Source organism: Mustela erminea, chromosome 6 (genome assembly GCF_009829155.1).
Source record: "Mustela erminea isolate mMusErm1 chromosome 6, mMusErm1.Pri, whole genome shotgun sequence".
NCBI lineage: Eukaryota > Metazoa > Chordata > Mammalia > Carnivora > Mustelidae > Mustela > Mustela erminea.
The window spans coordinates 54,156,460-54,172,860 of record NC_045619.1 but is presented as its reverse complement, the minus strand read 5'-3'; the positions used below and the strand labels follow the sequence as shown (position 1 = coordinate 54,172,860).

Below are 16,401 nucleotides of genomic sequence, written 5' to 3'. Positions count from 1 at the left end.
TCTAAAATTTGTATGGAACCAGAAAAGACCCCAAATAGCTAAATGTTGAAAAAAAAAAAAAGCAAAGCAGGAGAGATCACAAATTTGTACTTCAAGTTATAATACAAAGCTGTAATAATCAAGAGAGTAAAGTACTGGTACCAAAACAGGCACATAGATCAAATGGAACAGAATAGAGAATCCAGAAATAGACCCACAAGTATATGGTCAACTAATTTTCAACAAAGCAGGGGAGAATATTGGATGGAAAAATGACAGTCTCTTCAACAAATGGTGTTGGGAAAATTGGACAGCCACATGCTGAAGAATAAAAGTGGACCACTTTCTAACACCATACATAAAAATAAACTGAAAATGGATGACATATGTAAAGGTGAGACCTGAAACCACAAAAATCCTAGAAGAGAACACAGGTAGCAACCTCTTTGACCTCAGGCATAGCAACTTCTTACTCGACACATCTCTAGAGGTAAGGGAACCAAAAGCAAAAATGAACTGTTAGGACTTCTCAATCAACCATTACGAATGGCATATTAGGGTTAGTATCCTAAATGTATAAGGGATTTATCAAACTCAACACCCAAAAAACCCCACAAATAATCCAGTTAAGATACGGACACAAGAAGTGCACAGACATTTCTCCAAAGAGGACATACAAATGGCTAACAGACACATGAAAAATTGCTCAACACTCATCATAAGAAAAATATAAATCAAAATCATGATGAGATATCCCCTCACACCAGTCAGAATGGGTAAAATTAGTAACTCAGAAAATGACAGATATTGGCAAAGATGTAGAGAAACCCTCTTATACCAATGGTGGGATTGAAAACTAGTGCAGCCACTAGTATGTTCCAAGTTAAAAATAGAACCACTCTATGACCCAGCAATTGCGCTACTAGGTATTTATCCAAAGGACACAAAAATACTAACTATGTACCCCAGTGTTTATACCAGCACTATCAACAATAGTCAAATTATGGAAAGAACCCGATGTCCATTGACTAATTAATGGATAAATAAGAAGTGGCATATATATGTACAATGGAATATTACTCAACCCAAAACGAATGAAATCTTGCCATTTGCAGCAACATGGATAGAGCTAGAGTGTATTATGTTAAGTGAAATAAAGTCAGTCAGTGGAATTACAAGATTCCACTCCTGTGAAATTTAAGAAGCAAAACAGATGAACATAGGGGAAGGGGAGGAAAAATAAATAAGATAAAAACAGAGAGGGAGGCAAACCATCTGAGACTCAACTACAGAGAACAAACTAAGGGTAGCTGGAGTGAAGATGGTTGGGGGGATTGGCTAATGACTGATGGGCGTTAAAGAGGTCTCTTGTGATGAGCACTAGGTGTTGTAAGTAATGAATCACTAAATTCTACTCCTGAAACCAATACTACACTAAATTAACTAACTTGAATTTAAATAAAAACTTGGAAAAAAAATAAAACTGCTGCATGGTGTCTCAGAAAGAAAAAAAAAGGCAAGCTAATTGAAATGGCAAGCATAACGGTGGCTACCAAAGGCTGTGGAATGGAGGAAATGGAGAGATGTTGGTCAAAGGATAGAAACTTCCAGTCTTAAGAAATAAATTCTGTAAATCTAAAGTAACAACATGGTGATTACAGTTAATGATACTGTAGAACAGTACAGATATTATATACTTAAAAGTTGCTAAGGTAGTAGATCTTAAATGTTTGTATCAAACAGAAATGATAATTATATGATGGGATGAGGTATTAACTAACTTCATAGTGGGAATCATCTTGCAATGTATAAATATATCAAATTAACATGTTGTACACCTTAAACTTATAAATGTTAAAATATATTAATAAAGCTGAAAAAAACAACAAAAAATAAAGTTCATACTTCCATTCCCTTTCTATCTTTGTATGATTTTAAGTTTCACATTTTTTTTTCAGCTTTATTGAAACATCATCTTTGGGGGGGTGGAAACATTTAAGTTCTATTGTCTTAGCAAATTTCAATTATATAATATAGTGTTACCATATGAGTTCCTCAGACCTTATTCATCTTATAGCTGAAAGTTTGTATTCTTATACCAACCTCTCCCTGTTTCCTCCACCCCACAACCCTTGGCAACCAGTCTTCTACTGTCTGTTTCCATGAGTTTGGTTTTCTTTTTCTGATTCTATATAAGTGATATCATGCAGTATTTTTCTCTCTTTGTCAGGCTTATTTCATGTAACATAATGCTCTTAAGGTCTATCATATTGTGGTAAATGGCAGGATTTCTTTTTCACAGCTAAGTAATATTTGTGTTGTATGCATGTATTGTGTATCAGATCTTTATCCATTCATTTGTTGGCAGACTCTTAGGTTGTTTCCATGTCTTGGCTATTGTTAATAATGCTGCAATATACATGGGAGTGCAGGCACCCCTTGAGATCATGCTTTCATTTCCTTTGGATACATACCCAGAAGTGGGATTGCTAGATCATATGGTAGTTCTATTTCTAATTTTTTGAGGAACTTCTATATTGTTTTCCATAATGGTTGCATTAATTTGACTTCCCACTAACAATACAAAAGTGTTCCTTTTCTCAACACCCTGGTTAAAGTTTGTTAATCTCTTACCTCTTTGATGATAGCAGTTCTTAGGGGTGAGGAATTCCTATGGGTTTGATCTGCACTTTCCCAATGATTAGTCATGTTAAGAACCTCTTCATGTACCTATTGGTCATTTGTGTATCTTCTTTGGAAAAATATCTACTTAGTTTCTCTGTCCATATTTTAGTTGTATTGGTTATTTATTTATTTACTAATGTACTCATTTGTGTATTTATTAAATTATTTAGTTATTGAGTTGTATGCATTCTTCATATATTTTGGATATTAGTCCCTTATAAGATCTATGATTTATAAATATTTTCTCCCATTGCATGCTTTGTCTTTTCATTTTGTTGGTATTTTGATTTGACTAAAAGTCTTTTTAATTTTAATTTGACTAAAAGTCTTTTCATTCAGTCAATTTCTCCACATGAACATCTATGTCATAAAGTAGATTTCAATAAAATGATTATATTGTATGTATTGTTTCATTATATTAGGAGGGAATTAACCAATTCCTTTTTTATGGACACATTTTTTTCCCTGATATTTCTGGTCCTTGGATATAATACTGTTATGGGTATATTCTAAGATAAAGTTTGTTCACAGCATGACTTTTCTCTTTATGCTAAATGACTTTTCTTTTACTTCCCTATCTCAAGCAGAACTTATTTAAAAACATGATAAATGTAACACATGTATATAATGTGAAGCTTAAAATGGAGCAAATATGAATAATTTTTTCCTCTTAAAGTCTCACTTGTCTATGATGACCGGTATAAATATTTTTTATGTTCATATGAATTAAATAAATATATTTACACATTATTTCTTCTTGTTTTTTTCCCCCCTTCTCCTTCTATTTCTCTTGTTCCTCCTCATTTCCCTTCCACTTGTCTTTTTTTATGCTGGACAAGTGCCCACTACTCTGCAACTTGGTTTTTGCTTCTAAACAACAAAACATGTAGAACTTTTCTTCTGACTTATTCTTTAAAGTGTTCTCTCTTTAAAATGCATGGATATATAACTACTCAAGTGGAGAGATGATTAGTCATATCAAAAAGCTACAGTACAGTAAGTTTATTTATTATTTTTTTAAAGGGTGAGCATGTTTATTGCAAACATGGCTTAAATAAACGCATAAACATTCTGGGGACAAATAATGAGATTGGGGAAGAATGAGACCATATGAAGAAAGTTCTTGGATCCAGAGTTAGAAGTCATAAGAGATGCGATCATTAGCATGAAGTTGAACTTTCAAGAACACAGTCAGTGATCTTAATGTTGGAAATTTATTTCATTCTAATAGAATGAAAGGATACATGAATGGAATACTATATATATCCATATGATATTCAAACATTAGGGAATCAATGCTTTTTCTTTTTTCCCACTTGTACTTATCTGAATCCTTAACCAATACAATGCACCAGATTTTTAAATTTAAAGTCAGAAAATAAACAAATAAAAATGAAGTACAAGATGGGCAAAAAGTCAATGAATGGTTGTTTTTATTAAATTTCAGCTCTTTCCATCCCTAAATTTACTGAGATCTTTGAGTGAACAGTAATGTTATAATATTTGCTTTAGCCAACCCACCTTACATTTCATTATATTAAAAGATAAAATGCAATATATTTTTAGGATTTACTTGTAAGACTGATCTGAACTGGATATAGAAGAGTGGAAAACATGACAACTGCCTATGTCTAAGGTATCTTGTGTGGGTTGAACCAGACTGACCTAAATATGTATTTGTTTCTTTGAGGTTATAACCCCAATGATGAGAAAGAGTCTTATGTCTATTTTTGTTTATGTACAATATCTGCTTCTACTCACTACAAATATTGAGCCATGGGAGTCCAGTAAGTAGTGAACAGTAGATTGTTGGTGGTCACCCAAATTTATTTCTTTAAATAGAACTTGTTTTTACTTGAAAAAAGAAAAAAGTTGGTGGAGAGGCGTGGTACGGAAAAACCTTAAGCCAAACTGTCAATATCTAGATCTACAGATTTTATTGTGGGGTCTATATCTTCAATAGCCATTTATTATAGGTTGTCATTTAAATCTCTCTTTAACAGATATTTGTTATTTCCAGTATTGTTCCTTTTCTTATTCCTCTAGTTGTCTAGACCCTTAGATTCACACACTTAATGTCTTCCTTCAGTACATACTCAATTCTCATGAAAATTTTCACTATGAACTATCAATTACAATTTTTTATGATGGTGGTTTTTCCTAATTTATTTCCAGATTATTACTTGCACAAATCAGATGTTATTAAAAGTCTTATTTTACATAATTTAATTAAATGGGAATTTTAAAAAAAATTTTTGCAAAATGGTTAGAAATATATCCAGTTATTTTCACATTTCCTTTGTGGTTTTTACCAAAGTAAGTTAGTCTCATACAACTGTAAGTAGCTGCCCTACTTAGAGTAGGTCTGGACTTTTCATCAACTCTGGGAGGATAGTAGAGAACGAATCTCTTCCTTCACCTACCAGCATCTTTGTGGGCTCTTCTTCACTACGGGAATAAAGAAGTCATCTAGAAGGCTTCATAATGTCCAATGCTTCAGACTCTGAGCTGCCTCCAGGTATTTTTTTTTTTTATATTCAAAATCCTATGCCATTTTAATGAAAGTAACATTTTAATTATCTTTGTCTATCATTACTGCTGGTTATGACTATAACAGGAGCATAAGTTCTTATATTTTCTTTAATATTTTTCAGACATACTGAAAGGATGCTTTTAAATAAAATTAACAGAAATAATGATCTGTTTCCTGGCTCAACCTAAAGTGTAATCAATCATTTAAATAATTTTAGCTGAGTGGGCTGTTGAATGGAAATGTGGTTTGAATGTCTACTACTATAATTGTTTTTCCAGTAATTTTTTAAAATAGTCATGAATCTCTTAAATTAAGTTCTAATCTCAATTTATTTTCTATGCTAAAAGAAACCACAGAGCAGACAGAGACAATACCTATTGCGGACTTGGAACCATCTCCTGACCTTCCTCCCTCTCCTCCTTCTCCTCTTCCTCCTCCTCCAGAGCATGAATGGAGCCCAGTTTCTGAGCCTACCAGGATAAATGGTACAGTATACATAGCAGATTTTATGCACTTATGTCCTCTCTTTGTTATCTTATGGTACTTCTTCACCTGATTTTAATTTTCTCTGTTACTATTTGGGAATTTTACAACTTAGAGAAAATATAGAGATACAACAATTTTCAGAATGTATATGGAAGCAAAATAAAAGTGTATTTTCTCAGAAAGACATTTGAAAATTTCATACATTAAGGAAAATATTCAAAGATTAAAAAAAGCCATTTGCCCAACTTTAGACGTTCCCTGACATGAGACTGAGAGACTTAAACATGATCAAAATTCAAAATTTAAAACATGATCATGATTTAAATTTCAGCAAATTTGTAAAAAGACAAGAAAGGTAGAACCCTACTATATGATTGCCTCCTTTTGATTATTAAAAAAAAAATTAGTAGAGCAAAATTTCTCAACTTCAGCACCTCTGGCATTTTAGGCTAGGTAACTGTTGTGGTTCAGTGATTGTTGGATGTTTAGCAGCATCTGTGGCTTCTACTCACTAGACACCAGTAACACTTACCCCTCAGTTGTGACACCAGGAATGTCTCCAGACATTTACAAATGTGCTGTAGGTACAAAATTGTCTCTGGTTGATAACCACCATTACTGTATTTGGAAAGTTGAAGAAATGATTTGTTCATTAGTTATTAATATAACCATTCTCTTTGATGGCAGAATTTCACCTTATTTCAGAAGTCTAATTCTTCAGAAGTACAAATGCTTTTTTTTTTTTTAACACTACAGTCTATAGAAAAGACTATAAACAATGATGGCCTGAAGTTTGGTTTCAGAATGTTGCAATGTAACATATTATTGTGGTGAAACTGAAGAAATTACAGATGATGTTTCACCTAAAACCAAATATCATCCAGTTAAAAAATTCCATAAGATTTGCAGTAATCCTTTAGGAGAAGAATATACCACTAGTCAGTGAGTTCAAATAAAGAATTTTATCTTAATAATAACAGAGATTTAAAATAATTAAGTACTTCCTCATCTGAATATATTAGTGAGGATAAAGTAATCTGAACTGAAATTTTATACCTGGTACTTAAGGATATTTGATACCTGTATGTAAAATTTTCACCTGTGGTGGAAGTCCCTAAGATCATGCTCAGGTATGATGATTGACTGGGAGAACTCGCACAGATACATGTACTTATAGCTAAGATTTATGACAATGGAAGGATACAAGCATAGACAGCAAAGCGAAAATGTACATGGAGTGAAGAATGGTGGAGAGTAGGGTCTTTTCCCAGTACAGTCCCATGGGTCACACAAATTCCTCCAGTAAGATGTGACAATGTGTATCAAATGTTGCCCTCCCAGGAAACTCATTAGAGAATTGATGGTCACGATCTTAATTGGGAGTGATTATATAGGCAACCTCTGGCTGACATGTAACAAAATTCCAGACTTCCAGAAGGAAAGTAGGTGTTCATCATAAACTGTATAGTGTGACAAACAGTTTAGGAATAGTGAACCATTCTTGTCAATAACCGTGGTGGGAACCATCTTGAAATATAGGTTTCTAGATGCCAAAGGCCGACCTTACAAACAGACCTTTCAAAGGATGGTAGTCAGGTCCGCTATGCTAACTCATTTCTGCACATTCTTTTAAGTGTTTTGTTTTTTTTTTCCCCCTTTGCATTCAGCCTAAAAGTTTATAGTAATTCACACATTGGATAGTATTAGAAATTTGGGGATATTTTAAGAGCAATAACAAGTGGAAAACAATGGTGTTAATCTTTTAAACAATAGAAGCCCACAATATCTCTGATTATCACTTAGTCTGTTTCTTAGCTCCCTCTTTTTCCTTTACTCTGCAAGGAATCGTTCCTGTGATTGTGGGAATCTTCACCCTGCTGCTCTTGATGTTGTGTGGGTTCTTTGGATATCAGTGTAAGTCTGATTAATTAGGGGAAAACGTTTCTCGGATTATGTTTCTTTAAACCATCTTCAGATAATAGCTTTTGGTAAACGTTTTGTTGCTATTGAAAAAAGAATGGGCAAAAAAATGACATGAAATTAGGTGTTCCTGGGTGGCTCAGTGAGTTGAGCCTCTGCTTTCGTCTCAGGTCATGATCTCAGGGTCCTGGGATTGAGCCCTGCATTGGGCTTTCTGCTCAGCAGGGAGCCTGCTTCCCCCCACACCCTGCCTGCTGCTCTGCCTACTTGTGAACTCTCTCTCTCTCTCAAATAAATAAGTAAAATCTTTTTAAAAAATGACATGAAATTATCACAACATTTTTAGTATATGGAAGAATTTAACTTTGTAAGCTCTCAGTAACTACAGTATTTTTCTAGGGAAGCAATATTATTGCAATTACTGTAGAGATCTTGATAATAACAATTATTATTATTACTATTTGAAAATTACAATTTGTGAAGGAATAAGGTCAATGAATTTACAACCGTATTTATTTAGAACTCAGAAAGTAACTTCTTTTATAATTTGTTTGAATTTTCAATATCTCCAGCAGCCTAAATTAGATCAATAGAATGTTTTCATCATTACTAAAATTATTCCCAACTGGTGATTTAAAAGTAAATGTTCCTCTTTCATTGATAACACTAGTTTGATACTGAAAACACTATAATTTTGATCAGGGAATGAAATTCTGCACATTAAATTAACACATTAAATCATGACACCAAAAGGTTTATTCAAGATGATGTTTGCCATTTTTGTTGTCTGTTTCAATTGAATTGGACCATTTTTCTATTAATAGAAACATGTATTCGAACTCATAAGGAAATCATGGTGATATTTTAGATTTAGATGTGGACTTTAGAAATAATAGTGGATAAATGAGAGAGTATTTGGCCAAATAACTTTTTGCAACTTTTGAAAACATTTATGGAGACCTTCAGTAGGTAGGAAACTAAAAAAATATATTCTTTATAATTGAATACACTGCTGTTTCATAATTAAGCATGTGGCTTACATATATTGGGAATTCTTGTTCTTAGACTTTCACACTGTTGAGGCGTCAGCAACCAAGATGAAGATCTTGAACGAATGGATTGAGTCTTTACAAAACAAAACCGAAAATTTTCTAAAGATCCAAAAAGTTTTTGACCGAAACAAAGGTAATGTGAGAGCTAGAAAAAACTCTCTTTACAGGACGCAAGTTGGTTCTTACTACAGCCCTGAAATGGCTGATTGCGAAACTTAAGAGGAGCTCTCTGACTCAGCAGCATGACAGTTTGGACAGTTTCTTGCTTCTTTTTCCCATCATCCTCTGAAACTGAGTCACACATTTTGAGACAGAGCCTCCTATTTTAATTAGCTTATTCACTCATTTATTCATTCACATTTGTTCAATGCACATTAAATGCCAGCCACCAGGCTGTGATCCGCATGATCCCTGCCCTTAGGAGGCTCAGGAGAAATAGTATAAACTGAAAATAAATCAAAGTGTCTAGGTGTGAAACAGAGGTACATGTAAGATATTTGGGGAGCATGGGGAATGGGAGAACTTAAATATCTGAAAAATCGTAGTATTTTCATAGTTTCTAAATGTCTCCTAAGGAGAGAAGTTTAAAATACTGGAGTCATCATAAAGCTTCTTTTATGCTAATTAATTATAATATAAAATAGTCTGTTTACCATAAATAAATATTTTACAAAAGCTTCGTATTACCATATTTGTTTCCTGCAAAGTATCAAATCTATACTGAATAACTGAATCAATCATTTGAGAATCTTTTCATGATAGGTTCTGTTAAAGACAGATTTCCTTCTTTTTTCTTATTTTATTGAGATATGCTTTACAATGTAACATTTTGTAAGTTTGAGGTGTGTGGCATGCTGGTTTAATGCATTTATATATTGCAGTATGATTGCTACCATCATGTATCATGTCACATATTTATCAATTTTTTATTGAGAACAGTTAAGATCTAGTCTCTTAGCAACTTTGAATTTATAATACAGCACTGCTGACTATGAACACTATGTTCTGCATTTTAAAAGGCTGGTTTCTAAGCAATCAATTATTTCAGCTAGAGATGAAACTAATTCAGAAGAGAAGGGAACTAAACCAGAATTATTTGTGTATTTGCCACTTGAGAATTTCATTATTATGACCCTTAAGATAGTAAAAAAAATAATGTCATATAATGTGTATTTTCATCTATTAAGTCTTACTGTTCTATGCAGAAACCCTAGAGTGGCTCCAGAGCCAGAAGGATTATCTCATTGAGGCTTTACACAAACTAAAGGAAAAACAAGGTAATTTGGGAGAAATCGAAAAAATTCTGAGTAGGTAATTCTTTTTTTAAAAATAATAATTCTTAATAACAATTTTATATATCTTAAAAGGGAAAGGTCTGAAGAAATAAGGCTTTGTTTGTGGGCTTTGAGGGTCTGTGGACTCTGAGCTATAATTATCTTCTTTCCTAGGAGTCGAGTGTGGACATCTTCTGAAGCACTGGGTTCAGTACAAAGACCACTGTTACCATCAAACCATGGAAATGGTTTCTTGGTTAAACTGTTCTGATCTGTGTGTCTCTTTGAATGCTACATTTTTTAAGACAGAAGGGGGTAGATTGGAGGTGAGATTGTATTTTATTCTTTGATTCTGAGATATGAATATGTAATAGGTACCAGTTAAAGTAACTGTTCACCTGCACCTCTAAAACCAGAGAAAGCAATACCCATGCTTTGTTTTTCACTCATCTTTTCCTGGTATGCTCCACTTCAGAACACCTTTTCTTTCCCAACATACCAGGCATACTTTTCCTGTAGAAACCTTGCATCTGCTGTTCCCTCTGCATGTAATGTTCTTCTCTCCTATAACCATGACTAACTACTTCACCTTCTTCAAGTATGCATTCATTCTGTTTCCATCTTCTCAATGAGACCCACCCTGACAACCCCCACTTAAAACTGCAACTTGTGCATCAGTGCTCACCTTTTCTTCTACCCCTCCACAGATGCCTTCCTTTGTACGCCTAGTCCTTCTGACCCTGCTCTAATTTTTATTCTTTTCCTTGCCTGATCTTTAATTTCTTTTATTATTTTAGTTGCAGTATAATTAATATACAGTGCTATAGTAGTTTCAGGTGTATGACACAGTGATTCAACAATTCTATATATTGCTCAGTGTACATCATAAGTGCACCTTTTTTTCTCAAAATTAACTTATTCTATTTAATTCAGTGACAGAAATAATGACATCATTATGTTTTGATAAGAGTAATATTTAATCCTTACCATCGAATTGACTCATCCCTCCCCTCCACAGTGGTAACCAACAGTTTGTTCTCCATAGTTAAGAGTAGGTTTTTGGTTTGTCTCTTTTTTTCTCTTTGTTCATTTGTTTTGTTTCTTAACTTCCACATATGTGTGAAATCATATGGTATTTGTCTTTCTCTGACTGGTGTATTTTATTAAGCATTATACCCTGTAGCTCCGTTCATGTTGCAAATGACTAGATTTTATTCTTTTTATGGCTGAGTAAAATTCCATTGGAGATATGTATGCCACATCTTCTTTATCCATTTATCTACTGATGGACACCTTGGGCCGCTCCCATATCTTGGCTATTGTAAATAATGCGGCAATAGAAATAGGGATACATATATTTTTTCAAATTAATGTTTTAGTATTCTTTAGGTAAATACCCAGTCATGCAGTCACTGGGTCATAGGGTAGTTCTATTTTTTACATTTTTTGAGGAACCTCCATACTGGTTTCCACAGGGGATGCACAATTGGATTCCCACCAACAGTGCAAAACGGTGGTTCGTTTTCTCCACATCCTTACCAACAAGTGTTGATTTTAGCCATTCTCACCAGTGTGAGGTGATACCACATTGTGATTCCTTGCTCTAATTTCTTTCATAGAATTTGTCACCTTCTTACATATCATTTGTGTATATGATGTTTACTTCTATCTGGACCCAATCCCACCAAATTGGGAGTTTTCTCATTTTTGTTCAATGATATATTTTAATCTAGACGAATAGTCACAGAGTTTAATAAGTGCTAAAATGAGTTAAAATATTATTTTTAGTGTGCAATGTCCTGCTGATTATACAGTTTTCTATTAGCTATCTTTTCTTTTTCTTCATATTTATTCCTGGTTTGAGAAAAGCACAGACACTACAGAACTAAGTAACTTTTTGATGTTTCCTTTATTAGTGGACTGGACATATATAGACTGCAGTATTTTTATTTTTATGATTCTTTACTTCTTGCCTGACACAAATCACATATTTTCATCTCTGATGTGCTTTTATTATTAATACTTTTGTATCTGTTGGTTCCATCCAGAATATCATGAAATTAATTACAGTAACTCATACTTGGCTTGGCCTGTCTTACAAGGAGGAGGACAATAAATGGAAGTGGGAGGATGGCTCCTCTCCTTCTCCTGAGCTGTAAGTTTCTAATATATAACCCAATTCTTTATTCCTTTCCTAATGTCTTTTGCTTAAAGAGCTTGAGGAAATAGAGAAGATTACCTGGGACAGAATCTGGACATTTTTATTTTTTGCTTCTGTTATTTCATATTATACTGTCAGCAATTTTATAAATCATAAAGTTATTCAGATTTTTAAAATTAATGTAAATATGCTTCTATTATTAGATGATCTGATTAATTACAATTTTAGATAAGAAATGGAATGTGGGGATGCCTGGGTGACTCAGCTGGTTAAGCATCTGCCTTCAGGTCAAGTCATGATCCCACGGTCCTGGGATCTAGTCCTACATGCGGCTCCTTGCTCAGCGGGGAACCTGCTTCGGCCTCTGCCTGCTGTTCTCCCTGTGTGTGCTCGCTCTCTTATTCTCTCTCTCTCTCTGACAAAAATATAAAATCTTAAAAAAAAGAAAGAAATGTAATATGAAGAAGAATATGATTATATATAAACTTTGGGACATCTTTGTTGTTCTTAGAAGTATAAAATTTCACTCTTTGGCTACAGAGTTTGTGTTCTTTTTATGATTTTAAGTACATATTGGTCAACTGTGATCCAGAAACATTGCATTAGACAATTACGGCAAGTGTGTGTGTGTGTGTGTGTTTCTCTATCTATCTATCTATATATACATCTGTTTCATCACTGTGTGACAAACTTAGAATTTCAAAGTTTTGATAATTTTGATAGCTGATTATTTTTATTTTGTTCTTTAAGGTTATATTCTTCTGATGTTTAGTGAAATGATTTTTCCTATAACCTATAATAATGTTTTTGACCATTTTATCTTATTTACTTTTTTATTTTTTGCTATAGCTTCTTATATATTAAGTTTCTAAACACTCTTTCAGACATTCTTACCAGTTTTTTCCTTTAGTGATTTGCTGTTTAAGTTTATTTGCTTTTATTAAGTGAGCAAAGAGTTAACGTTCAGGTATACTGAGATTGTCTTTACACATTTAAAGTTTGTTTTGACATAAGATGGGGAAAGTTGAAGCATGTACATGTGTATTCACGTTAGTTATAATTTTGTCTATCCCCAAAATGTATATTTCAATTAGGGAGTCAATTGTTAGAATACTGTTTAAATGATTATTTTTAATCACTGAATTTAATGTCATATTTATCATATATTAAAATTTTAATATTTAAATAACCTAACTCATTTCATATGTCATTTAAATATTTCATGGTTTGTGTAAATATTTCAACATGTGAACAACCTTGAATATTTTTCTGGACTTAACCTATACCATTGTGTTAAATTCTGAGTCTGCTTATTTCCATGGTTGATAATTTTATTTATTACTTTTTCTGGTTTTAATAATGAATTTTCTTCTTCTTCCTTTGCCAAATGAAATATCATATTGGCTTTGAAATCACATCCTTTCATTTTAAATTATAGAGAAAGGCAAGATATATCTTTGGCGTATTTTCACTATAATTGCCCAAATAAATTTGTCTTAGGAGAAATATCATTTTCAAATTAACGATTATAAAAGATAAAGGGATTTAATATTTCCATCTCAAAATTCGTTTAAGTATACAGTGTTTTTTAAATGGAGGTTTTGGTATCATTATATGTTTTCCCTTTTTAAAAAGATTTTATTTATTTATTTTGGGAGAAAGTGAGAGAATGAGAGAGGCAGCATGAATGGGATGGGCAGTGGGGGAGACAGAAGCAGTGTCCTTAGCAGGAAGCCTGACATGGGGTTCGATCCTGGGACCCTGGGATCATGACCAGAGCCAAAGGCAGACACTCAACCAACTAAGCCACCTAGGTACCCCTTTATTAGGTTTCTTATGTGATCATGGTCTATCTCTTCATATAGGGTAATCACATTCCCACAATCACAGTAAGTTTCATCAATCTTCTAGGGAAGGAAGAATGTCATAAACATTATGACAATAAAAAGATTTCTTAATAATTTTAGTAATCAGGGGCGCCTGGGTGGCTCAGTGGGTTAAGCCTCTGACTTTGGCTCAGGTCATGATCTCAGGGTCCTGGGATCAAGCCCCATATTGGGCTCTCTGCTCAGTGGGGAGCCTGCTTCCTCCTCTCTCTCTCTCTGCCTGCCTCTCTGCCTACTTGTGATCCTCTTTCTGTCAAATAAAAAAAAAATTTTAGTAATCAGATTCAGGATGACATTAGATGACATGGTTGATCATTTTATTTATTAGAATTTTGTAACTTGAATATTCCTTGCTTCAAACCCTGTCCAATGTTTGCTACACAGAATACTCAATAAATATGTGGAATTAATGAACTGAAGAATGTATAAAATATTTTGACAATTTATTTTTCCTAGGCAGTTCAGAATTTTTTCTAATTTCTTTGACATTTTGAAAAATAATGTATTATGCATTTAATAATTGAGTAGATAAGCTTTACTTTTTCCAGGCAATACTAGACAACTAATTTTGCTGTAGAGTTGATGAAAGGTAGTTTTACTGACAATACCTAAAATGCTCTAGATCTTTAGTCAAGGACTAAATTCAACCAGAGTATTTGATAGCATCTGCTGTATGTCATTTATGTCAGTGATGACTTTGTAAACTGAAGAACTCATCAGAGCACAGGGAAAGGTCCTGACATATTACACAGACACAGATATACACAGACACCAAAACACACATGTGTATGTACGCATATACTAAATTTCATTACTAATATTGAGTACCTAATGTAATGTTTTTATAAGCAAAGTATCCCTCCTTCAACTGCAGCTGTGCATGCATAATTGAATGGCTTCTATTATGCCAATCTGTACTTAAAACATAATTTTATATCCCAGGTCATATGTCCTTTCATGCTATTGCCATAATTTTCCAGCCAGATCATTCTCTTTCTCTCTATACTGGTGTATATTTTCCCACTTGTAAATAATTACCACATTTTGTGAAACTTATTTACTGTGTATATATTCACCTCTTCTATAAATGCATGAGTTCTTTATGCAAAAGAGGGAGAGTGTCTTTACAGCCTTGAGTTCTTGACAGCATTAGGCATAATAAATTTCACATAGTGGTTTTTAAATAATATCATTTAGTATGAACATGGTGAGTATGGCCAATGACTCGTGTTTTTTAATTTCTCAGGGGTTTGCCAGAGCCAAGTCTGGATTTCCAGGGAAAATGTGTGTATGTAAATTCACACGCTGTTGGTACTGATAACTGCACTAAGTACTCTTCATGCTTGTGTGAGAAGAGTGTCCTCTAAAAATCAGAAGAAGAAAGTTAAAAGTTATGAAGCTCACACCTCAATAATATTACAGACTCAAGATCTGCCGATCTTTATTTTATTGTTTTTTCATGTTATTTGTAACTTTTTTTTTCATGGCAGAAAATGATAAATGACTTTGTGATAGAAGGCAAGATCTTAAGTTGTAGCAGAAATCTCTAAGATCTTAAGTTGTAGCAGAAATCTCTAAGTAATACAGATTGATTCTGTGAGAATTATATAAATGAACCAATAAACATATCACTTATTATGACTACTTAATCTTTCTGGTCCTCTTTTATATATATATATATTTTTTTTTCTTTCTTTTTTTTTTATTTTAAAGATTTTATTTATTTATTTGACACAGAGAGAGATCCTAAGTAGGCAGAGGCAGGCAGAAAGAGAGAGAGAGAGGGGGAAGCAGTTCCCTGGTGAGCAGAGAGCCCGATGCGGAGCTCAATCCCAGGACCCTGAGATCTTGACCTGAGCTGAAGGCAGTGGCTTAACCCACTGAGCAACCCAGGTGCCCCTAGACCTCTTTTATATTTTAAAGTCTATTCATTTATAGTTATGACCCTATGGAAATTAGTCTTTAGAACAAATACATTGGGAAATAAAAGTAAATGATTTAACATATAACATACAAGAATGTAAAAAAGTACAGGATTATCAACAGTAACAAAATCACACAAAAAAGAAAAAATAAATCAAATCTCTGAAATCATCTACTTCCAAAGTTGCTCACAAAAGTCCTCCTACCAGATTTAAAATATATCAGTTTCACTTATATCTTTAATTCCTTGCTTCCCCTTTTAGTGGAAAAGGCTACTTTTGAATAGACACTAGATTAGCTCCCCACAACTTCCCCTGTTCAAGTTTTATGCCATTAATCTTCCCATCACATACATGCAACCAGTTCCCCTTAAAATACCTTACTTCCAAGACAGAAACTATGCATCTGTACCCATCTGGTTCTACTCATGTCCCCTTCAATTAGCCCCTTATTTAGGCTTCTTTTCAAAGTAAACGTACTTGAGGGAAGAATCTACACAAAT

At 33.5% G+C, this 16,401-nt stretch overlaps 1 protein-coding gene across 2 annotated transcripts; it reads left to right on the top strand.

Moving 5' to 3' along the window:
• Positions 1-5,037: 5,037 nt before the first annotated feature.
• On the top strand, positions 5,038-15,591 carry LOC116592366 (NKG2-D type II integral membrane protein-like). Of its 2 annotated transcripts, none has more exons than XM_032345604.1 (8): positions 5,038-5,182; positions 5,545-5,682; positions 7,526-7,597; positions 8,669-8,788; positions 9,861-9,932; positions 10,104-10,255; positions 11,978-12,084; positions 15,223-15,591. In XM_032345604.1, the coding sequence occupies exons 1-8, from the start codon at positions 5,149-5,151 to the stop codon at positions 15,341-15,343; spliced, it is 816 nt and encodes a 271-aa protein (XP_032201495.1). In that variant the 5' UTR covers positions 5,038-5,148; the 3' UTR covers positions 15,344-15,591. The 2 variants fall into 2 exon arrangements, with proteins under 2 accessions (XP_032201495.1, XP_032201494.1); XM_032345603.1 differs by having other exon boundaries at positions 7,499-7,597.
• The last annotated feature ends 810 nt before the right edge of the window (positions 15,592-16,401 follow it).